Genomic DNA, 23,800 nt, shown 5'->3' with positions numbered 1-23,800 from the left:
TGAGAAAGAGGCATCTTGCGATTATAGTGTGTAAGAGGAATATATGGTACTATACTTCCATATCGTGCAATGAGATAGTAGTGTTTGTTTCGAATGGGCATATCTAGGGCTAGCTAGTGTTGCATCCTATGGTTCATGGATATGGTTCGACTAAGGCCACCCATGAAAAAAAAACCCCTTATAATGCAATGATTTTAGTTGGGCTTGCTAAAAGCTTTCAAAATTCTCCATGTTGACTACATGTCTTTAAAACTTAAACAAGGTGCTACTCCATGATATCGTGTTAGCGAGAAAATGTTTTCTCATGTAGTGTATAATATACCAGTAACAAGTTAAAGATTGTTGAATCCTTACATACTCCCTCAATTCTATAATTGTTGTTGTTTTCGATAACTACAAGGTTTTCAAAATATATATCAACTATATATTTTATTATTAACATTTAAAAAGTAATTATTGGATTTTATTAACGTATTTTAAAGTCTAATATGTACATCATTCTGCCAGTGTTTCCAAGACGACTATTTTAAAGTTTATAGTATTCAAAGTTTAAGTAAATTTCATAAAACTACATATAGTTCAACCAAAACCACATGTATTTTTTTATAACTTTTGGCCTTAAATATATAGTTGTATGATAATTTTTTCATGGGGGTTTTATGATAAATTGACCTTAAATATGTAGCTTCGTGATAATTTAGCGCTAAATATGTTGTTCTACGATAGGTTTGTCAAAATATCCATAGTTTGGTGAAATTTACTCGTGAAGTTTGAATTGTTTGACCCCAACTTTATACAAAACATAAAGAATTAATTGTATGTGCAATCTCATTAATTACTCGCTGCAAAATTTAGAGAACCCTACAAATTGGCATGCCGTTTCAAGACCGGGAAAATCCCTGTCTGTATATTAATGAGCAGATTACAATCATCAATCACGTTGTAATTAATGCGTGCATAAAAAAAACACGGGTACACGTGATGACCCGTCTCGATGATCTACACGAGCCAGCAGTCTCTCCCTCTCATCTAGGCCCAGCCGGAAAAGACACGAATCGCACGGCCCTTGGTACGGTTTGGATTAAGTCTACTATGCATCCCTCATTCATTATCTTGATCCAACCGTAAAATCGGATATAACACAGTTCCCATCTTTGAAAAAGGGGTACAAATTATCTTTTTGGTGGTTTTGAAAGCAGTTTCTGTAGATGGAGCCCACATATTAACGAGGTATGATAAAAATGTTAGAAAGCGATAGACAAACAAACGATAAAAAACAATAGATTAATCGCATAAGACACTAGATTTAACGTGAAAATCCTCCCAAAACATGAGAGAAAAAACCACGGGCGCCAGCCATCAAAATATATTCACTATGTCAAAGGTGAGGTTACAACGCCGCACGGCGACTTACAAGAGATATATATATGGTGGAACCCTAAAAGGGATGATGATCGGTACCTCTGGCCCAAGCCTACCGGCGACAGGCCTCCGCCCCCCATCTCCCTCCCTCTCGCTTCGAAGGCAGCAGCGGAGGCCCGCGCGCCGGATCTCGGCCCAGCGGGAAGCACACGGTCCGGCCCAATACAACCCGTTCGTGGCAACCCTATTCCAGCCCATCGCGCCCACCGCATCATGGGCCGAATGCAGCGTCGTTGCGTTACGGTTCAGCCCAAAAACCCCGCGGATTTCTTCGAGAAAAAGAGGGAAAATCCGAGTCATCAGCCGCGAGAAAAGCAAGCCCAGATCCAAAAACGAGATCCCCACCACCCTCGAACCCGGCGCGCACGCTTGCCCATCCGCCTCGGCCCCCGCGACGGGAACGTGAGGCCTCTCGTGGGCCGTCGCCGCCCACCCGCCCGGACACGTGGACGGTCACGGTGGGCCGTGCCCACGGCTTCAATAACAGCAGCAGCTCACCTCGCCGTCCAGTTCGTCACTCACACGCGGAGACAAAAACACCTTCACAATTCGCGAAAGCTCAGCTGCTTCTGCTTCTTCTTCTTCTTCTTCTTTCGGATTCGAGAGGAGGATGTCCATCTCGCTGCGCCTCGCGGTCCCGACGGCGGCGCCGCCCGTGCTGCCGCCGCTGCGGCAGTCGGCGGTGCGGGCGGCGGGCTCCCCCGCCGCCGCCGCTCTGCGGACGGGCGCGCTCAGGTGAGGCGGCTATCTCTCCGGGTTAATGCGGTGGATTTGTTCGTACTGACGGTGTTGTGGTGATGGATGATGTGCAGGGGATGCGCCTCGCTGCCGCTGAAGCCGCAGCCGTTGCTGGGGGCGGGACAGGCGGCGAGCGGTCGCCGGGGTGGCGCCGCCGTGTGCCACTCGTCGGCGCACCTGAGCGCGCGGACGATGCAATGGGTCTCCGCCGGGGCCACCGCGTGAGTGCCTCTGTTTCTCATACTTTCGTCTAATGGTAGTGGAATAGTGGATAATGCGATGCGATTCATCCGTTGTACAGCATGGCGATTTTGGGGTTTGGCATCTGTTCGATCTTTTGCCCGTGAGAACTGTGAATGATTGTGCAAGTGTTAGTTCATGTGCTTCTAGCTGTCACCCGATAGGGACATGCGCAAACCTATCTTGATTTTGTTGTCTGACCGTGACGATGTTGATTGTTGAACCTTGAGGAAGGACAGGGCACAAACAGAGACATAATCTTGAAATGGACTATCAAATTAACACGTATAATCTCCCATGTAAAAAATAAGCTAAAAGAATATAGCCTCCCAAATTATGTATATATGTATGCAACTTGAGGATTGATAACCATTTTAAAATCAAGTTAGCACAAATACAATCTCATTATAATTGTCTACTGTTTAATTTTATCATTTAATACTTGGGATTGCGTGATAACTGCACTGTAAATTCCCAGTACGCTCTGATTATTATTTGATCATTTACCCCCTTTTTGTCTTTTCCAGAGTGCTATTGCTTGCTAAAGGCACAGCCATACACAAATCTTTCCTTGTGCCACTGTTTGCTCTGCTAGCACCTTGCAGTGTAATCTCATGGATCAAGTAAGGCATCGCTATTCCGTGCAAATAATTGTTTAATACCTATTATGTTCCTTCATTAACAACATCTAGTAAATGCTTGTTCGGTTTAAAACAAGGTACTCTCTTGAGTCCTACTTAATTCTTTGATCAACAAATGTAGGAGTGACTATGGTCAGTGGACTGCTTTTCTTGCTCTTTTGGTGCGTTTGTTCTTCTCCATTCCAGGTAGAGTAACAATAAAAAGTTCAATATTGTAAGGCTATTCATCATTAACATTTTCCTGCTGAAAACAACTTCAGTTGAAGTGCCCTCATTCAGCCTGAATTCAGATGTTTATGCTTTGTCATAGGTGAGCTGGAGCTTCCATTGTCAACTATGCTGCTCGTGAGTGTTGCTCCTTACCAGTTGATGAATCTGAGGTGTGGAACACTCTCCCTGTTCTGGAAATAATATCTGCAGCCTATACAAACAATTTCAAAAGGTTCAAAATGACACTTAACATAAGAAATTTTAGTCTTTGCCTGTAGCGCGGACAAAAGTAATAATATATAGCAATCATATTACAGTATATGAATATCAGTATGAACATATGTATCATTTTTATCACTGTTGACAGGGAACTACCCCGTAAGATCTTACTTTTTTCAAAAGTTCTTGTGCTCATGCTCCAATTCCCATTTCCTGTGCACAGGGGAACTCAAGGTGGTGCAGCACTGTCTTTGGCATTGGCTGGGTATCTCGCTTTTCAGCACTTCACCAGGGTTGGGCGTTTAGGGAAAGCATTTGATCAGGGATCAATAATTGCAACCTTGGCCATCATCTGCATCACAGTTATCCCCTTGATGATGTTGTTCTGAGTCAGATTAAGCTGGCAAGCCGTTGTTCATTGTGGGCATTGCAGGAGCTAGTAGGGAGTACAGAAAAATAATAGCTTTGTAATGTAACACCCTGTCAGACTTTGTGGCCTTGATAAAAGTAATAATTTATGAGATGGCTACAGAAATGTTTACTGATGCTGATGTCTTCAGGGATTTGCTCATTTTCTCATTTCTTAATCTCTTTCGCAATCTTGCAAACAATTGATGCTTGTATGGCCTATATACAATTATACAAACTTATAAAGGCATGCCGAACCTTAAAAAAGAAAAGAAAAAGGGCATGCCGATGGCCAATTTCTGCTTCTGGATTTATCATCCCCTGATGTAGTGGTGCTGTCTTTTTAAGTCTGTAATTACATAATCATGAATATAACTTGTTCGTAGAATCCTCTTAATTTTTCAGCTGTTTTAACACAACTAATCGACGATGATATAGGGGCCCGGAGGTTAATCTTCCATTAACTAAACTGCGACGATTCTTGGTGCAATTTCCTCGTGCTGACTAACGTATCCTCTGAGGCCCATTTTAATTTTTAGTAGCATAGGAAATACGAAGAATTTGAATTTTACAGAAAACTTTGAAACAAAGGATCAGGACTATACGTACGAGGACCCTACGAAATTCATATGGAACTAGTAAGGTGCCCGTGCGTTGCAACGGAAAATGCTATATATCAATTTCAAATTATATTAAGTTACGAGGACCCTACGAAATTCATATGGAACTAGTAAGGTGCCCGTGCGTTGCAACGGGAAATGCTATATATCAATTTCAAATTATATTAAGTGAAAATATATTAAATAATTATTGAGTGAAAATTTGTTGAACACGGAAAAAAATCTGGCAATCCAAAAAAACTACAAATCATGATTCAGTCGACGATGTTTTATCAACTCCATGTTATGCTTGATGTCTTCAGCGTCTTTTTCCCCGTCTCACGCCAGTACCCAAAGAACGAAAGTCTGAACCGATTTCAGGACACATCCAATCAATTCGTTCGAATACATAATTCATGGCTTTTCAACGTTAATTAAAGCATCACATTCATATATCAGTACATGACATGGCAAACCACAAAGCCAAGGTTGCCATAATCTAAGCTACGATCAAATTACAGAAATCTTTGCATTTGCGAATAAATGCCCAAGAGAGAATAGATTAAATCGAATGCACTATTTCATACACGTTTGGTATTCACTTCCAAATATGAGAGTATGCACTAAACCTTAGGAGATATATGATTGCGTCCATATTCTAATACTGAAGTATATGATACTTGCTTCAGATAAAATCTGACAAGGAGAACAAAAGTTCAAACTCGTCATAAAAAAAATGTGTGCGTGTTGAGAAGTAAAATTATAAAGGTACCATTTTGCCATCGTTCGGAAGGAGCTGACTGTTATTGAATATCTGATCCTTTTTTTCATAAACTCACTAATACATATGAGCTAGCTTTGATTGATCATCATCAGCTAGAAGTGAAATTGTAAGTCAACAGTGAAGATAAATGATGGTTTTGAGAGAGAGAGAGGTGGGGTGGGGAAGGGGGATGAACTCACCAAAATATCCCAACTGCATACAACCATCAAGGGTCACGCATTCATGTGTGATAGAGAGCTAGCTGAAGGGCTGGCACAGGCAACAGAATCAAGGCAGCAAGTGCCAAAATAATGGGACATGATCACATTCAACGACAAGAAATATATAGTATTTTCCAAGAATTGCCCATCCTCTGCTAGAAAAATTCCCATGTTGAGCTATTTTGATCTGAATCCAAAGAAACTATTAATCAAAAATGAAGGTGCAGATTTGCAGTTCACTGGGTACAAAAGTTAGATGCACCTCTTTAACATTTAGCAGATTGCTCTCAGCATATGACAACAGCTTCCCAGTCAATTGAGCTATTGTCCTTTAGACCCTCAAACAGCTCCTCCTTTTGTGTATATATGCCTTCATTATATATATATGTCTGAAAAAAACCAAACAAAAGGGAGAAATTTATGAACATCCCTGCTAGTTGGTTATTTTACAAGGCATTGAAAAAAATAAGAAAAAAATGATCTACTCCATAGTAATGACACCCTGAAACAAAACAGATAAAAACAAGAACACCAATAGCCGAGCACATGGGAAATCATAATAATTAAATTGACAACACAAAAAAGAAACTACCAAGACCACAGGCAGCAAGCATGACTTGGAGTGAAGAAAGCTGCTAACAACATAGGGCAGGCTCCCATCTGCCACCAGCCGGCTCAGATTGCACCAGCAGCAAGCATGTTGGAGTTTGCAGCAACAATCATGAAGCAGGATAGGCTTAGTTGGTGATCTTGGGGTTGGTGTGGTTGTTCATCTTGAGCTGAACAATACAACATAAAATGTTAGTCCTACTGCTAGGTATGAAAACTCAGCTCAAATTTTTAAGCAGGTATCAGATCTATCACAGCTGAGGGTTATTAATAGTAGAAAATGTAAGCAGTGTCAACTGTAGAGCAGATTTACAACATATTAATTCTTGGGCTAGCTTTAACATATGTTATGCAGATTTACAGAGATGTAGTTCACTAATTAATAACCTGCAAATTTTGTATTTGTGCAATGGCCATCTATGAGAATTTCAGGATTGATATATCACGAACATTGCTTACATAATCTTCACTGCATCATTCCATTTTTTATTTTCATCCACTCTGAAACAATCAAGAACCAGATTAGTTTTGAGACTGCGAGATCCAAATTAGTTTGCTCCAACAGATCAATTGAATCTTTTTGCTTGGTAGCAACACTCTCAACTTCCCAGCACTTCATAGCATAAATAACAACAGAGAGAATCCTGCAATCATTAGTATAAATAACAACATAGGGGACATGACAATATGACATTCTCACTTACAGAGAAATCAATTTCTGGTAATACATTGGCTAAGCAGCATTTCGTTGAACACCTTATGGGCAAAAAAGAGCATTAGTGATCCTGCAATCTGTAAAAACCCTCGGCACTCACAATGATGATTCTTGACAAATGAATGGATTGCAACGTAAAGAGAACGAACCAATTATCCACAGGGCGCGTAGAGTGCTGAAGGTCGGCGCATGCGTCCCTTCTCCGGCAGAAGCTAAGGAGGGATCGTGCTCGGATGGTATCCGGGGGCATGGAGCGCTGGAGGCGGGCACAGGTGTCACCTCTCCCATGGAGCGGGCGAGGCGGCTGGGAAGCAGATTGGCGAACCTCGCCCTTGGCGCCGACTTGGGCGAGGGGCGAGTGAGGGATCGGCGGCGGCATTGATCTGGGCAAGGACGAACAACCCCGCCGCACCTCGCACCGCATTCTCTCCCTCAGTGCCTGGTAGTGTCGCCGCGCGCAGCCGTCGTTGGAGTGAGGTCTTCAACATCTCCCCTCTGTCGACTGTTGTGGCGTCGATGCAGGGTCAGCGTTCGGTCCCCAATCGGCGGGGTGTCGGGCGGCGATGAGCGTGCGACCTTGAGAGGCGGAGGCGTGCGATGGCGATCTGCGGTGGATGGATGGAGGCGGGGGTGCGGCCGGCAGCGAGACGCGGCGGATGGATGGAGGCGGTGCTGACGGGGGAAGTGTTGGGGCGATGGGGCGGGAGGGACCGGGAGAGCAGGCGGCAGAGGAGGAATGGATCGGTGGTGCGACTGGCGGCGAGACGCGGCGGATGGATGGAGGCGGTGCCGGCGGGGGAGGAGCGCGATAGGAGGAGCGGCGATGTCGATCCGCGACGGCGGCGGCGTGGATTCAGGCGAGCAGGAGTGGCGGTTGGCGAAGGCGTGGAGGGGGCGCGGCGAAGGATGAGGGGAGCGGCGTCGACGGTTGGATAGTGAGCGCGATCTGGCCTGTGGGGGAGAGAAGTGATTCACGGAGGGGAGGAGCGCGTGCGATGGGATCCTCAGCACCATCCGATCTGCCAATCCCACGGTTAATAAGTCGCGTGTCTGTCAGGTTGGAGTCACGCCACCACTACAGAATAAGTAGCCTGAGTTTTAATCTCATGCAATCCTTTATTCAAGTATTTATCTCTTCTCTAATCCGTGTAATTTTCCATTTTGTCTATTTAAATAATCATTATTTTTTAATTTTCCTACGTCCCGTTGTAACTCTTTATTTCATGTTTCCATTTCAATTAAAATCATATGAACTGTATATCTTTTCCTAATCATGCATGTTCTCATTGATTTTCGAAGAGGTGTTGATAGTATAAAAAAGAGTAAATTGTATTGATGGTACATAAACTTATTAGGTGGGTGTAATTTAGTACATGAACTTGCAAAATGCTTGTTTTTTACACGAACTTATCTAATCCGTGTGAAGTAGGTCCAAAATAGCGTGGCAATGTTAATTTTACCTAATTGATATTGATTAGGATGTGGCGTACATACATATAGTTAGTATACATAAAACAAGCTATATTTATAATTTTGTTCTCTAGTTTATCTTGAATTTCATATGTTTCTAACCCTTTATAATTGCTCGGTTTTTTATATCTTTCTCTACAATCACCATGTCTCATTCTATATTTTTTATTGAACAGGTGTATGTCTAAGTAGCAATCTTCTCATATATATATATATATATATATATATATATATATATATATGTGTGTGTGTGTGTGTGTGTGTTTACGTAGTATCCTAATCAGCACCTAAATCAACAAAATTAGTCATGTAATATCCTTTTGACCTTAGCTCGCACGCGGAAGACAAGTTTATGTAAAAAAGAGCATTTTACAAGTTCATACACTAGATTGCACACACCTGACAAGTTCATGTTCCGCCGATGCAATTTACTCTATAAAAAAAAGCACGTACTCCTATATTGGCCCTTCAATTTAGGGCCCGTTTAGTTCCCTAAAATTTTTTCCCAAAAACATCACATCGAATCTTTAGACACATGCATGAAACATTAAATATAGATAAAAAGAAAAACTAATCGCACAGTTATGGAGGAAATCGCGAGACGAATCTTTTAAGCCTAATTAGTCCGTGATTAGCCATAAGTGCTACAGTAACCCACATATGCTAATGACGGCTTAATTAGTCTCAAAAGATTCGTCTCGTGGTTTCCAGGCAAGTTCTGAAATTAGTATTTTCATTCGTATCCAAAAACCCCTTCCGACATCCGGTCAAACGTTCGATGTGACACCAAAAATTTCCTTTTCCTCAACTAAACACACCCTTAGGCCACCCTTAATGATTATCTATAGGCTCTCTACAAGAGATCCATGTCAGCATATTTTCTTACTTGGAAGAGAAGAGCAAATCTATCTACTAACCTAGAGATAGTCTATAGAGAAAAACGAGACAATGGATTAGAGAGCTATAGATACCCATGTAGACATACTATTGAGGTGGTTTACTATTAATCTAATTTATTGCTGAGATATACATGTTTTATAGAGAGTACCTTAATTTACTATACCATTGCAGGTGCTCTTACGGTAGATGCATGCCGTTGGCTGAGGTCAGATGAACAGAGGCCCCACAGGTCCCCAGGTCCTCTCCCCCTCCTCCACGTGACGGTCGTCTTCTCCACGTGACACATGCGCCCTGCGCCCTTTGCGGCGATTGGCTCCCCATCATTTTGCCTCTTCGATCCATTCCCTCTCCTCCTCCTCCCCTCCACCTCCACGCGCTCCTCCCCACCTCGTCTCGAACCCAGGTATCATCCAGAAATCCCCCCTTCCTTTGCTTGGATTGTTGTTTCGAGCGATTTGTTCTGCTCTTTGATTTTCCGTGCTCAATCTGATCCACATCTCCCCCCTCCCCCCTCCCCCCTCCAATCCAACCATTTCTCCGCGGACTCATTTGCTGTATGTATGGTTGAGTGCTTGCTAATAGGCAGTTTATTTGTGAAGAAATTTGGGGATTGAGCTGAATCAGCTGCATACAGCCATACAGCAATCAACACAGCAGATGGATTTAGAATCATGTATCAGCATGCCTGTGCCTGTGGTAGCTAGGCACGGGGCTAAATTGCTTTCAGCTTATCCATCTGCTGTATGACTCTCGTGCTGTGTTGATTCTCAAATCAATTTTACGCTATGGGCTGCCATAACATAAACATCTTCAGGGTGTGTTTTGATTTCAGATCAACAGGGGAAATTAAGAGTAGATCCTTTTTAGCATATCCACTTTAGATACCTTTTTACAAGGCAGTCTGCTTCTTTGGTTCATAAATTTTCTATGACTGTATTGAACAGTACTCTTATATTTCTTTTAGTGTTTTATAAGTGAGTACAGCTCTTAATTGCTGAACAGTTGCTATCTCAACCATTGTAATTTTGTAAATCTGCTTGGCGAGAACCTCATTGCATATTTATAGCTCAAAACTTGACTCTCAACTCACAAGTTACATAGGTGGTTAAAAAAACACACTAAAAACTCAGGGTTAAAGATTGATCTCAGGGCTCTTGTTTAGATCCTGTCCGTTGCCTTTTCTCTTTTCCATGTAAACAGACAATTTAAAAAAATGAAAGAAAAGAAGAAACTAATTCTTCATGGTGTAATGCTTTATAAATTGTGTCATCTACTCATGTGTGGTAGGTCAAAACATACTAACATTGAGTTATAACCGATTTCAGAATATGTTTATGCTCCACTTTTGTTTTTCCGAGTTAGTATGATAGATCATCGCACTTTTATTATTGTTCAATTCATTGATAACTCATGTAATGTCTTGGAAAACTTGTGTGCATCTATACCTTATCCAGGTTGATCTACTCTTGTCCAGTCATTTCTGCAGTTTGCCCCCAGTACCTCTTTGAGGACCAATATTGGTGCAAATAACATGTTGATAGTGTAAACATATTAATGATAAATTCAATTTTAGAACATATGCAAACAACTGTTAGAAAGTTATGTATGACCAGCACATTTGGTTTCTACATTATTTGTCCAAAAAGGATGGGTCAATTGCTGTACCTACCCTCCATTGATAATGCCAAAAATATTGCATATAAGCATTATAGTTATTCTTGATGCTTAGTTACTCAGGCATGTTCCTCGTACTTCTACATTATTATTTATTTTTTTTCCATGATTTTATTTCACATTTCCTCTTCCATCGGTGTATGTCCTAGTTTTTATCCAAATGATTTTGGTAGCTTTGGGATATATCATCTCATAAGGATCTGAATTGGTGCAGCTTGTCGAAACATATACAGTATGTCAGTGAAGCCATCTGATGATACAACAGGTCAAGTGAGGCCCGAAGTAGATGGTTCCGATGAGAAAGTAGAAATTGCCAACCAGAATGAAAAAGAGGTGATGCCTTCACCTCAGGAAGAGGTACTGTGTTTTCTTAACATTTGTGATTTTAGTCCATTAGCACCTTATTTCATACTATAGTGGTTAACTGGGTATTTGCAGGAAGCGGCAATAAAGAAAAAGTATGGTGGAATAGTTCCCAGAAAGCCAGCGCTTATAGCCAAGGTAACCATCATTGCCTTGGAATCTGATTCACCCTCTTATACAGATACCATTGTACAACATCTATAATTCTATATATGAAACAGTTAGAGAAATTGATTTAATATTATCTCCATATCCATGTTATTTACTTATGCTGAAAATGTAAAATGTTTTTTCAGGATCATGAGCGAGCTTACTTTGATTCTGCTGATTGGGCTTTGGGGAAGGTATTGTCATCTTATTTCCAAAGTGAAAACTAACTTTCATGCGATGCTCTGGACAAGCAATGCGGTTCTCAATAAAATGTCATTCACCTGATCTCGGCTTCCTGCAGCAAGGAGGACACCCTCAAAAACCTAAAGGGCCGCTTGAAGCACTCCGACCAAAATTGCAGGTGCTAAAACTCATTGCCTTTTTAGAATGTACTTACATTGTAGGATTGATACTTTCTTACGTTGGCGTGAAGTCAAACTGGATGATTAGGATATCTGGGAAATCTACCTAATGTTTATCCATGCTGTTGGTTCTTTTCGCTTAGTAACCATTGTACAGCACTGAATGGAGTAACTACTGTATATGTGATGCATTTGCTTTGCCCTTGTAATATATTTTCGTGATGCAGCTGATGTCTGTTTTCCACCATACATAGTTAGCTTAAGTTGACATGCATGGCTTACGTATACCACATGCACTTGTTGGCTTACATGTTTCACAATCTTCTTCCAGCCTACTCAACAGCAAGCACGTTCACGTCGATTTCTTCATGCTTCTGTTGACAACGAAGGTACGTTACATTATAATCCACCACAAAGGCAATTCTGAAGGTTCATTTTGCCATTTTCACAAGCATCGCTTGTGCCTTGCAGAGGGTCTTAATTCACCGACTGAAGATGCAAGCCAGAACCAGGAATCCAATGAGGTCAAGGACGAGAAATGATTGCTTTTAACCGATTCCAAGTTTCACCACAAAACCACTGTACGCGGTTTAGATACGAGAATGACTATAACAAGTTGTCTTTTTTGTTCGGGATTTTGCCAGCTGCTATGCTCATGCCAATTTGTTACTTCGGTAATAAGTACTCCGTCGCCTGTAATGCTCGTGCCCCTGTGAGGTTTAGCTGAATTTTGGAAATCATTTTTGAATTTTGGGACATGGTATCATCCTTATATTGATGCTCCCTGTTTTGATGCATGTAACAATCTGAGACGGAATTGCAACAGGCGTTGTGTTGCACTGAATATCTGAGTAAACAAAAGGAAACTTGGAGAGTGATAACCTTTTGTGCTTTATAATGCAGTTATGCAGAATAGCCTATGACTATGAGACTGGAAAGTTAAAGAGACATTCTAATATGTGTTTTCCTACTTGCGTTGATTGTTAGTTGTTGTACTGTACTGAGCCGGCTGCTGTTCATTTATCTGAACTGTGGGGAATTACTCTCTTGATCCAGATGAAAGGTTTAACTTTGCTGTTAATGTGTTATTGATTCAGATCGATGTTTTGACTTGCCAACTCAAATTCATAGAAATTTTGACACTAACTCCCGATGAAGCATTCTGTATCTACCAGGATTTTAGGCTGGAAATTGCCATGTTCCAAACAAGGTCAAATGATTTGTACTTTTGAAACGCATCAAAGTCCAGGGTGAACAAGAGCTTCAGAACTAATCCTATATCTGATGTTTGTATTCAGAACCTCTAACATTTCCTTATATCCCTATGGTTTGTGTTCGACTCTTTTATCTCTTAGAGTAATTTCACAAAACTACATATTTTATGGTTCAAGTTGCAGAAAACCACACATATTTTGATACTTGACACTTAAGTACATATATTTTGGTAGTTTAATTTCACAAAACCACACTATCGATGAATGGATTCACTCGTGATATGACGACATGGTTGTTTCATCTAGTATGAGGACGTGGCATCGTATTAATTTCATACGATGGCTGGTAATAGGATGCCATGTCCTCGTCCTAAGTGAAACAGCCACATCATCTTGTGGGTGAATCTATACATCGATAGTGTAGTTTTGTGAAATTACACGACCAAAATATATGTACTCAAGTGCCAAGTGTCAAAATGCGTGTGGTTTTCTATAACTTGGACAACAAAATATGTAATTTTGTGAAATTTACTCTATCTCTTATCATGTATATCTATACCTCTAACAAACCACCCTGTATCAAACCGGAGTTATAGGCTGGAAATTACCGTGTTCTAAACATGGCCAAGTGATGCTCGCAAACAAGTTAAGGCTGAATAAGAAACATTTCAGAACTAATCCATCGCAAAATTTGTACTAATAATCAAGTATTTCCACCATCCACAAATAAACATAGTTAGTACTATAAGTCTGAACATCATATGATTAGGATGTATCACATCTTATTATATTATATGTTTGTTTATTTTGGGACGGAGAAAATGAATGGGTGATACCGAGACTCTTGAGTCCTGATGGGCTAAAAACCCAGAGGCTTACGTGTGGGCCACACAGAAGATATGTGGGCCGGGCTCCAAGTCGCTAAGTCGATGCCCCTTAAATATTAGAAAAAAAAAATCCTATTTCCAAACCCTAAATTCCCCACTCTTCCTCCCCTCTCCCTCCCCACCCAAACCCTCGCGCCGCCACCACCAGCCTCCGCCCGGATCCAGACCGCCTCCGCCGCCGAGCACCATGGGCTTCGACGTCGGCGTCGTCGCCTTCAACCCGGAGGGCTGGGGCCCTCCCGACACCGCGCCGGCGCCGGCATCCCTTGGCGGTGGCGCCGCCGCGGCCTCCATCCCCTTCGCGCCCTTCTCCCGCTCGGACAAGCTGGGACGGATCGCCGACTGGACGCGCAACCCGGCGGGCCCCGCCGCCCTCGCCGCCGCCTCCCGCGACTCCGTCTTCGACTTCACCTCCGTCGACGACTCCCTCGCCGCCGCCGCGGAGGACTCCTCGTTCCGCCTCGTCGACGCCAAGCCGCCGCCGCGCCACCCGCGGTTCGGCCCCAAGTGGCGCTTCAACCAGCGTCCGCAGCTTCCGCAGCGCCGCGACGAGGAGGTGGAGGCGCGCCGCCGCGAGGCCGAGAAGGAGCGCGCCCGCCGCGAGCGCCACTTCCAGAACAACCGCTCCCACCACCACCCCGGCTTCCGCGGCAACCAGTCCTCGTCGGCCAAGTCCTCCGTCGACATCCAGCCCGACTGGACCATGCGTGAGCAGATCCCCTTCGCCAACTTTACCAAGCTCTCCTTCTCCGTCGCCGACCAGCCCGAGGACCTCCTCTTGTGCGGCGCCGTCGAGTACTACGACCGCGCCTTCGATCGCGTCAACCCCAAGGCCGCACGCCGCCTCGAGCGCTTCAAGTCTCGCAACTTCTTCAAGGTCACCACCACCGACGACCCTGTCATCCGCCGCCTGGCTGAGGAGGACAAGGCCACGGTGTTCGCCACCGACGCCATCCTCGCCGCGCTTATGTGCACACCCCGCAGCATCCACTCGTGGGACATCGTCGTGCAGCGCGTCGGCAACAAGCTCTTCTTTGACAAGCGTGATGGTTCCCAGCTCGATCTGCTATCTGTCAACGAGACCGCGCAGGAGCAGCTCCCAGAAAACAAGGATGATATCAACTCCGCGCACTCCCTGGCTGTCGAGGCTACCTACATCAACCAGAACTTCTCGCAGCAGGTGCTTCTTCGCGATGGTGAGAAGGTTACCTTTGATGAGCCTAACCCGTTTGCTTCTGAGGGCGAGGAGGCAGCATCTGTTGGCTACCGCTACCGCCGCTGGAAGCTGGATGATGAGATCAGCATTGTTGCTCGCTGTGAAGTGCATGCTGTGAATGCTGATCCAGGTGGTGGTCGTCAGTTCCTTACTCTCAATGCGCTCAATGAGTTTGATCCTAAGATTACTGGTGTTGACTGGAGGCAGAAGCTTGAGACACAGCGTGGGGCTGTGCTCGCTACAGAGCTCAAGAACAATGCCAACAAACTTGCTCGCTGGACTTGCCAGGCTTTGCTTGCTGGTGCTGACATGATGAAGTTGGGATATGTGTCACGTGTGCACCCCCGTGATCACTACAACCATGCCATACTCACTGTTATGGGATACAAGCCAAGGGATTTTGCTACACAGATCAACCTCAACACATCAAACATGTGGGGAATTGTCAAGTCGATCGTGGACATCTGCATGAAGTTTGAGGAGGGAAAGTATGTGCTTGTAAAAGATCCGGCGAAGCCACAAGTGAGGATCTATGAGGTGCCTTCTGATGCATTTGAGAATGACTATGTGGAAGAGCCACTTCCGGAGGAGGAACAGGTTCGGCCGCCATCAGATGATGTTGATGCTACCGCGGAGGAAATGGATGCAGCGGCAGAGGCTGAGGCGAACAATGCAGCAGCTTCTGCAGGTGGTGAGGGCGAGAAGAGCGCAGAAGCTGCTGCCGCTTGAAGGGCTCCTCTTCAGGTTGCCAGCTAGATCCTTTTTGGTTTAATTATCTGTTTTTATGGTTTACATTTAAGAGTTGAACTGCCTGTTATCGATACAGTGGTCTTGTTTGGTCGATGATAAAACTGTTCTGTTTTTCATCTTAAAGATGCTAAGTTGCCCGCTCAATGGCTATGTTGGTACTCCTAGTTTGATATCACTTCTGGCTGTTTATTGACCATGTTACTATGTTTAAACCATTACATGTGCCTCATTGTTTCCTCAAATTACTTTTAGGGCTCATTCGGTTGTTTTTCATAGGATTATTGTAGGAATTGAATCCTTAGGATTTTTTCCTATATGCATCATTTGTTTCATAGGAATGGATCCTACCAAATTCCAAAGGATCGTGGTATTACAAGCTAATTCCGTAGGATTGTTAGCATGAGGTGAGATCTCTTGGAAAAATTCCCAAGGAATGTAGTGCATGTGACATCCTAATCCTTCACTTTTCCTATTCCTTTGATTTGGAAATCATATGAACTGAATAAGCCCTAGTCGTTAATAAGCTTGCATTTGATTATTTTATATGGCTTTTATATGTTTCTGCTGGTGCGGTGCTGCGAGCAAGTAGCAAGTGTGGTGAGAGCCATGATGCCCTTAATCCTGTTCTTTGTACCCCCGAAGTTTTTTGAACGAACTGTACCCCGAAGTTAGGATTGCAATATTTGCAACTGGGAGAAATGAAGCTTGGATTTCACTGCTACATGGCTTTTTGATACACCGCAGGCATATATAGCACACATGAGTAATCCAAGTTGATTGCTACTGAAGCTGTCGTTTATCTGTATTTCATTTCAAGCTGCTAGACTTAACAGACGTTTCAGTCTTTGCCTTGTGTTTTGATTAGTGTCTTGGCTGCAAATGTTACAGATTTTAAGTATGCTTGTTTCATCTTCAGATTTTACCTTCCTTGAAGAGTTGAGACTGTTGGTTATATTAATTTTTGTTTCTTACTCTTTGCATTAGTCTGAAGAATGAATTCAGTTCTGTAGTCATATACGCTTTCACAGTTCAATAAACTTATTGACAACCAGAACATATGCAACCATCTGTCATCTGTGGGCTGCGATTCTGCAAGCTCTCCCTAAACTGGCCTTTCCATTTGGACTAGTTTTCAGTCGTTGCATATCCTTTCTTGGGCTGCATTTCTCCCTGTGTTGCTAGCTTTGCTAGGCTTATTAGATGTGACTGTTGAGTCTGTGACACATTCAACACGCAGGATCACGCAGTCCATCCATTCCATCCCTTTCCCAACCAAGATGACCTACTGGCTACTAGCCGATCCTGTTTGCGTTTGTTTATGCCTTGCTCAACTTCTCTCTCGATCGTTGTCACCGCGGCTGGTGAGAATCGGATCGTACGCACCCATCAACAACCTTGCAGTGCAGAACCCGTTTACTCGCGTCAGTTTCACAGCATTATTCTACTGCCTGCATAACGCTGTCAACCAATGCCGTTTCAAACCCATCATATTTATAATCCCATACGCATCATCATCGATAAGCCACCTGTTTGTTCCTGGGTTAATTTACGTGTCAGGGTTATCCGATACACACGCTCGCTGCATCACTGTCACGATGGCATTGTACTACCACTCGTCACGGCCAGCCTTGACTACTCTTACAATTATTGTACTTATTGCTTGTAAATTGGCATGATGTATGTATCCTTGGAGCCAAAGCGTGTCAAGCGTGGCTGAAATGCCCATTTCCTACGTGCACTCGAAGGGATGGCCAAATCGCTATTACTACAGTATTATCCCAAGCATTAGCAAAACTGATTGGCCAGGAGGCAACCATGGCTGGTCCACTCAACTCAGACCAGGCATGATGGTACAAGGGAAAGTACCAAAAAAATAGCGTGCTATCGCACTAAGCACCGATACAGAAAGAAACCGCTGGAAATGGCCATATGCCTTGGATTTCAGTAGCAGTGAAGCACCAGTGTGGATTGTCTGCAGTACTGCAGCTGCAGTAGCAGCCGCTGACATATAAGACCGGATTCACCGGTCAGTCACTGCTACTATAAATATAGTGCTGCAGAGGATTTATATCCGTGAAGCACACATCTATGGAGAGAGAGACACAAGGAATCTGAGAGGTTGCATCGCAGGAAAGGCAGCAGCAACTGGCTGCTATTATTCCCTCGTGGAGAGCCAAGGTAAGCTACAGTAGTAGCCTAAAACGGAGGTTGTTGGTTCAGTAATCAGTAGAGTTCACACACTGCCTGCTGCACTCATCGAGCTCTCCTCTCTGTGGTCCTTCCTGTCCATACGTAGATACCTCACGTCGCATTCAAGAATAATTTGGATTCGAGTGCCCCCCAAGTGACCCGACCCCACGACGCTGACGCCAACGAAACAACCTCTTCTGCTGTTCTTCATCATGGAAAATTGCCTGGAGCCCTGGACCCTGAGCAAAACAAGGAAACGTGAAAAATCCTAGTAGTAGGAGTAGGTTCTCATCGGATAACTATTTGGACTAAAACTTTTCAGCCGAAGCACGTCATCTCGCTGATTAGGTTAAGTACTTTCAACCAAATATAGATAGTAGATCCTTCGTCAAGCCATTTAAGCAAAATAAGTTACTTTCTCCGTTTTACAATGTAAGTCATTCTAGCATTTTTCACATTTATATTGATGTTAATAAATCTAGATAGATATATACGTTTAGATTCATTAATATCAGTATTAATGTGGAAAATGCTAGAATAACTTTCACTGTAAAAACAGATGGAGTAACCAATAAAATTGCTTTGGTTAAATTGGAAAAGAAAACTTTGACCGATCAATCCAAGCAAGTTACTTACCGATGAGGCCCATAGTAACTTTTTTTCAGGTTCGTCGGCGTGGTTTTCAGCCGGATTCGCCGATACGGGCGTGCACGGACAGCGGCGAGCCCGGATTCCGTAGCATGGGCAATTGGGATGGCATGGGATGGGACCTCATTTCCTTGTCCATGTCCGGGCTCCAAAAACGTGGCCATCCACCGGCGTGTTGCCGTGTCATGCACCGATCGACCGGGACATGGACAGCCAGCAGATGGAGCGGCTGGGCTGCGGTTGGAGGGAGAAAAATCACGGGGAGATACTTTGGGTGGCTCAGGTTTGTGCGTACTCCCATGGACCCATCATTTCGTTTATTCGGGAAATAAGTTAAAATGGTATATTTGTAAACGAAAGATAATTTATAAATAAAATTGTTATGTACGTGTTCTTATCGATCTGTAAGCAAAGGCTAAAAAATAAACTTTAATAAAAATCTTTAAAATCATCTCTAAATTTAAGATCGAAAATTTAAATTTTAGCTGATAAATATAAGCATAAGCAAAAACGAGGCTCTCGGTTTCGTGGTGCTGTCTGATAGTATGATGTAGTGTACAGGCAATCATGCATACTGTACGCAGTTGAGCGTAGGCAAAGCGATTACTGTCGTGTAAGTGAGGAAACGTAGGGTGGCAAGAGAGGAGAGCCAGCCATTTCTTTTGGAGAGAGGTAAGGAGTGGGCAAGGGAAAAAAGTTGACCAAAATAATAATGGCCGACCATTAATCACGCCTTAGCATAAATAAGCTACGAGTACTCTAGCTAGCCGCTGGTGATGGAGTGCGATAGCCTGAAAGGGACGCCGTTCTAGTGTTGTGCAGCTACGCTAGCTGCTCCCGCGCGCGTCGTCTCGTTCTTCTCGTGTTCCCGTCTCGTACGTTCCTCCTCAAAATCTCCAATTCTTTTAGCCGACACCGAGAGAGGGTTAGCTCACGTGAAATCCACCCGCGAAAACGGCTCTCGCGTCCGCAAGCCATCATCCCGTACTCGCTCGCGTCTGCTCCAAACCGATTGGTTTTCACGGTTTTTCGATGTTTTGATATGGCTTTGGAATTAATTTTTCGGTTGAAAAAAAAATTTCAAATGCTTTTGGAAACTTCAAACGTTAAATAATAAATTTCGATCAAAACTCAATCGAAATCTGTTGAAAAGCCGTCAAAATCTATCGAAAACCGTGATACCGATAACGAGTTGAAATGCACGGAACCACCGCGCGCGCGGCAGCGTGGATGAGCGCCGCGTACGCGTACGCGAACGCGAACAGGGTAGCAGAAATCGTCGAGCAGATCATATCCATCATCAGATCACATGTGGGCGGTGACGGAGGAGGGAATCACGGGCCACACGCGCACGCGGCACAGGCAGGCTGTCATTTTGATTCGGGCGACGTAGCTAAGCCACCAGCCTCCTCCTCGGCATACGCTACGTACGTCGGTGCATGGCAGTATTATTGGCACCGATTTGATCACCGAAACGTGTGTACTCCCGAGAAAATATCTCTTCTTCTTCCTGCAGGTGAGGCGAGAGCGGTGGAGGAGTGCATTTTTCACGTGTCACAATGTGGCGCTACTACTACTACTGATTGGCAACAACGACCACACAGCCAACGTACGCGTCATGCGTGTTCCACGCCGCCAATTCTTTACTCTTTCACAGTTCACTGATCACTACTACTAGTAATGTAGTTGCTGCTGCTGCTGCTCTCAACGACTAATTAACAATCTATTACTATTATATATTGAATTATTGATCCAATTGATCTACACAGCGATCTCAACTTTATATGGGAATATATGTAGTGCAAACCATATATGTAGTGAAAACTTGGAAACTACCGTTGGATCGAGAAATGGATGTCCGATATTCGTCCACGTCACCATGAGTTAAAATTAACTAACTCATGAGTGACTCTACGAGTTAAATTTTAACTCATGGTGACGTAGATGAATCTCGGACGTCCATTTCTTGATCCAACGGTAGTTTTCAAGTTTTCACTACATATGTGGTTTACACTACATATTTTCCTACTTTATATGGCCTCGTCTACTACTTGGATTATGTAATAGACGAGGCCATAGATGGCGTATTAATAGAGGAAAGGTGACTAGGCCGTCCATCAACCGATCCACACGTACCTCGTCCTATTAATTAGACGATCAAGACGCATACATATACTTGTTGACCGCGTTTGATTGGCGCCCCAAGATATCACATCCGGGTAACTGTTTACTCGGAAATTAAAACTAGATGTTTTGCCGTGTGTGGCTCGTGCTTGATTCGTTAGTACTAGCTAGCTTGCAAACATTGCATTGCATGATGCTATACTGTTTCTCTAATAGGGCGATCGCAAATTCACATGTTGTGCACGTATATTTCTCTATCGATCCAACGGCACGACATCGATGTAAATATTTCCTTTGGTTTTTAATAGATGGTCCAATTTACTTTTATCATTTAATTAGCCATTTATCCTATTAAAAAATAACGTAATAATTATTTACTTTGTTGTGTTTTATCACTAGAGGTATTCTAAGCATGGCCTATATTTTTTATATTTACCAAAAAAAAATGAATGGTCACAATATGGTTGCCATCGAGTCAGATTCTAACTCATATTTTTGTTCAAGTTCAGAACCAAATACGGTTAGTACCGGATAACATGATACTCACCCCTCCTATATTTTTTCCTCCGTATTGAATTTGAGAACAGACATCTACATGTATCTCTAATTAATAAATATTACATTAGGAAGATAATTAGAGTATTAAAAACATAAATCATGGAGAAATATACAATATTACTTGTGAGCTCGTAAAATAGTGCTAACGAATCTTTTATCATGTTTATAGATACATTTATAATATATTTCATATATATTTGATAATATGAGAGATACGGACGGATACAACTCTCTATATCCTCGGATAGTAGGATATTCTTATTTTTCTCTCCCATATCCTTCCCGCGAGAATCGGGTCTAATGGATGAAAATATCCATTCCATTTTGCCCCAAGTTCAAATATAGGAAGTAATTTAAAAAGGATATGGTACAATTTAGCTGTAGCAGGTGTGACAAAATTGCCGGCACAGCAATTTGGTGCCACCGACGACGCTTCCGATCCACCTTGGCGTATTCAACAGTGATATATATATATATACTTATATATACTAGCTAGGGCACCCAACTGCTCAAGAAAAGGAGGGAGAGTTGCCTTATATATTTATAGAGCAGATAACCGCTCAAGGTATATTGTAGTAGTGGACAAAGAGATAATCAATATTAATTAACAACTTGGTCACAATTAATATATTCCATTTCCAAAATATGGTGATAAAGTACAATATACTTTTACTCCCCTTGGTTCCATAATTCTTGACGTTTTGAATAATAATACGGTCTCCAAAATGTTAGGAAACGATAGACAAACAAACGATAAAAAACAATAGATCAATCACAGAAGATACGTGATTTAATGTGGAAAACCCTCCCAAAGTAGGAGAGAAAAACCACGGTCGTGAGCCAGCAAAATATATTCGCTATATCGGGATGAGGTTACAACACCGCACGGCGGCTTACAAGAGGTATATATATATATATATATATATATATATATATATATATATGAGGTGAAACCCTAAAAGGTATTACGATGCTGCCCAGCCTCTCGCAGGGCCTCCACTTCGCTTCGGCAGAATCTAACCTTTATTAAATGTAGATGAATTTGGATATCTTTGACTATGTTTTTCAATTACAATGTACACAATAAATAAAAACAATTTTACTTTTATTATAGTACTTTGTAAGACAAATCTATATATGTTGTTTTAGTGCCTTTAAACTAAATATTTTAAAAGATATTTATAATCAAAGTTATAAAAGTTTAATCTCAACTTTATCCAAAACGTCGGGAATTATGAAACTGGAGGGATTACTACTAATCCTACTTGACGAGTGCATTCATCTACACATTGACAACGAATGTGGGTGACGAAAGAAAAACAGATTTTCTGCGTCACCATTTGTCATCAAAAGTCAAGTGAGACCCATCAAGGTAAATACCACCCTAAGCATTACTAATAGTATCCTAAGCATCCGACTCACAGCCCTCGTGGACTTGCTTGAAACAAACAAACATGTGAAACACAGAAACCTAAGTTATCCTTGGTTACATACATGTGAAAGAAAGATACAGACAAAATTATCTAAGTTATCCTGCAAAACTCACCACCGACTTCTGCAACTTCAACTACGATGCTACAGGTTGATTGCCCGGTGCATGAGCACCACTGGTTTCTTGCTTAAATATTACTGTTACCTAGGCTTGCAAGTTGCTTGAACAATATAGCAAGCAATGCAGCGTGTGTTGTGTGTGGCCACAAATCAAATTAAATCTGCAGAGAGAGGGGAAGAAGCCAAGCAAAAGAAATTAAAGGCAGAGAGATTAGTTTTGGCAGCGTGTGACACATCTCGGTTAGTTGGGGGATCGGTCTCGCGCTTCGGCGCCAACGGAACGCGCCACCTACTCCACCGCGCCGACGAAGCCATCGCTGACAAAATACGTCTGTGCTCGAGTCACCCTTTAGATTTAACAAAAAAATGATCAATTTCCATCAGTTTTGTTTCAGAAAATAATGCTACTGTCCCATATGATTCTTTTCCCCGGATACTACTACAGAGAATCAAGATTATTCTTGTTGGAACCTGCTCCATCTGTCTCAATATAAATTAATCTTTTTTGCCAGATGTAGGTGTGACTTTGGGTCCAAATTCACCGTACATCCTCACATCCCGTACGAGATTGATTTATTTTGGGACGGAAGGAGTATTTCGTTGTGGTGACATGTATTTGCAGACATTATTGCTAATATGCGTCCTTTTCATAATCATTCTAGATATAAATCAGTGTGATTGAAATCTTGATCATTTTGGTTCTCCGTAACTTCTAGAATCCTATTCGAACCGATGCTTCTTGTCTTCTTGACCACAATACTCCCTCCGTGCAATTCGTACACACAATTTCACATTATGTTGCCTATACAATATTAGGTTGGATCAACCCAATATCGAAATGTTAGCATTTGCCATTTAGTTTATCTTAATAGACACTTCGATCCATCTTCACATACAAAAAAACACACAATCCCATATTAAGATTTCTATACAACAAACGCTATTCTAGTCACACCAA

The 23,800-nt window shown here is 42.7% G+C and overlaps 3 protein-coding genes and 1 long non-coding RNA gene across 9 annotated transcripts; 3 read left to right on the top strand and 1 right to left on the bottom strand.

The window, feature by feature from the left end:
• The first annotated feature begins 1,928 nt into the window (after nt 1-1,928).
• On the top strand, nt 1,929-4,013 carry LOC127772539 (cold-regulated 413 inner membrane protein 1, chloroplastic-like). Its single transcript, XM_052298474.1, has 6 exons — nt 1,929-2,157; nt 2,235-2,381; nt 2,928-3,023; nt 3,163-3,227; nt 3,352-3,421; nt 3,694-4,013. Exons 1-6 carry the CDS (start codon nt 2,033-2,035, stop codon nt 3,857-3,859), a joined length of 669 nt encoding a protein of 222 aa, XP_052154434.1. The 5' UTR covers nt 1,929-2,032; the 3' UTR covers nt 3,860-4,013.
• Nucleotides 4,014-4,139: 126 nt separating this feature from the next.
• LOC127772541 (uncharacterized) lies at nt 4,140-7,748 on the bottom strand. 6 transcript variants are annotated; one of them, XR_008017428.1, is made up of 5 exons: nt 6,935-7,748; nt 6,775-6,862; nt 6,458-6,571; nt 5,250-6,240; nt 4,140-5,173 (listed from the first exon to the last, which is right to left on the bottom strand). It is a non-coding gene; the product is annotated as an uncharacterized LOC127772541 (long non-coding RNA). The 6 variants fall into 6 exon arrangements; XR_008017429.1 differs by having other exon boundaries at nt 4,140-5,353; nt 5,441-6,240; XR_008017427.1 differs by having other exon boundaries at nt 4,140-5,648; nt 5,724-6,240.
• Nucleotides 7,749-9,429: 1,681 nt separating this feature from the next.
• On the top strand, nt 9,430-12,651 carry LOC127772540 (uncharacterized). The gene is made up of 7 exons (XM_052298475.1): nt 9,430-9,558; nt 11,044-11,186; nt 11,268-11,330; nt 11,489-11,536; nt 11,644-11,703; nt 12,036-12,093; nt 12,176-12,651. Exons 2-7 carry the CDS (start codon nt 11,064-11,066, stop codon nt 12,244-12,246), a joined length of 423 nt encoding a protein of 140 aa, XP_052154435.1. The 5' UTR covers nt 9,430-9,558; nt 11,044-11,063; the 3' UTR covers nt 12,247-12,651.
• A 1,234-nt stretch (nt 12,652-13,885) lies between these two features.
• Nucleotides 13,886-15,987, top strand: LOC127772538 (eukaryotic translation initiation factor 3 subunit D). The gene has a single exon (XM_052298473.1). It carries the CDS (start codon nt 13,993-13,995, stop codon nt 15,748-15,750), a length of 1,758 nt encoding a protein of 585 aa, XP_052154433.1. The 5' UTR covers nt 13,886-13,992; the 3' UTR covers nt 15,751-15,987.
• Nucleotides 15,988-23,800: the final 7,813 nt, after the last annotated feature.

The sequence above is a fragment of the Oryza glaberrima genome, chromosome 5 (assembly GCF_000147395.1).
Source record: "Oryza glaberrima chromosome 5, OglaRS2, whole genome shotgun sequence".
Lineage (NCBI taxonomy): Eukaryota > Viridiplantae > Streptophyta > Magnoliopsida > Poales > Poaceae > Oryza > Oryza glaberrima.
Note: the sequence above shows the minus strand (reverse complement) of the source record. Positions and strands in the feature narration are given on the sequence as shown.

What these genes read in the sequence shown, in the direction of transcription:
- LOC127772539 (XM_052298474.1), top strand. Translation starts at nt 2,033, where the DNA reads ATGTCCATCTCGCTGCGCCTCGCGGTCCCGACGGCGGCGCCGCCCGTG. An exon ending in CTGCGGACGGGCGCGCTCAG is followed by an intron (nt 2,158 to 2,234) that starts GTGAGGCGGCTA and finishes GATGATGTGCAG; the next exon opens with GGGATGCGCCTCGCTGCCGC. An exon ending in AGTGTAATCTCATGGATCAA is followed by an intron (nt 3,024 to 3,162) that starts GTAAGGCATCGC and finishes CAACAAATGTAG; the next exon opens with GAGTGACTATGGTCAGTGGA.
- LOC127772540 (XM_052298475.1), top strand. Translation starts at nt 11,064, where the DNA reads ATGTCAGTGAAGCCATCTGATGATACAACAGGTCAAGTGAGGCCCGAA. An exon ending in CTGATTGGGCTTTGGGGAAG is followed by an intron (nt 11,537 to 11,643) that starts GTATTGTCATCT and finishes GGCTTCCTGCAG; the next exon opens with CAAGGAGGACACCCTCAAAA. An exon ending in TGCTTCTGTTGACAACGAAG is followed by an intron (nt 12,094 to 12,175) that starts GTACGTTACATT and finishes TGTGCCTTGCAG; the next exon opens with AGGGTCTTAATTCACCGACT.
- LOC127772538 (XM_052298473.1), top strand. Translation starts at nt 13,993, where the DNA reads ATGGGCTTCGACGTCGGCGTCGTCGCCTTCAACCCGGAGGGCTGGGGC.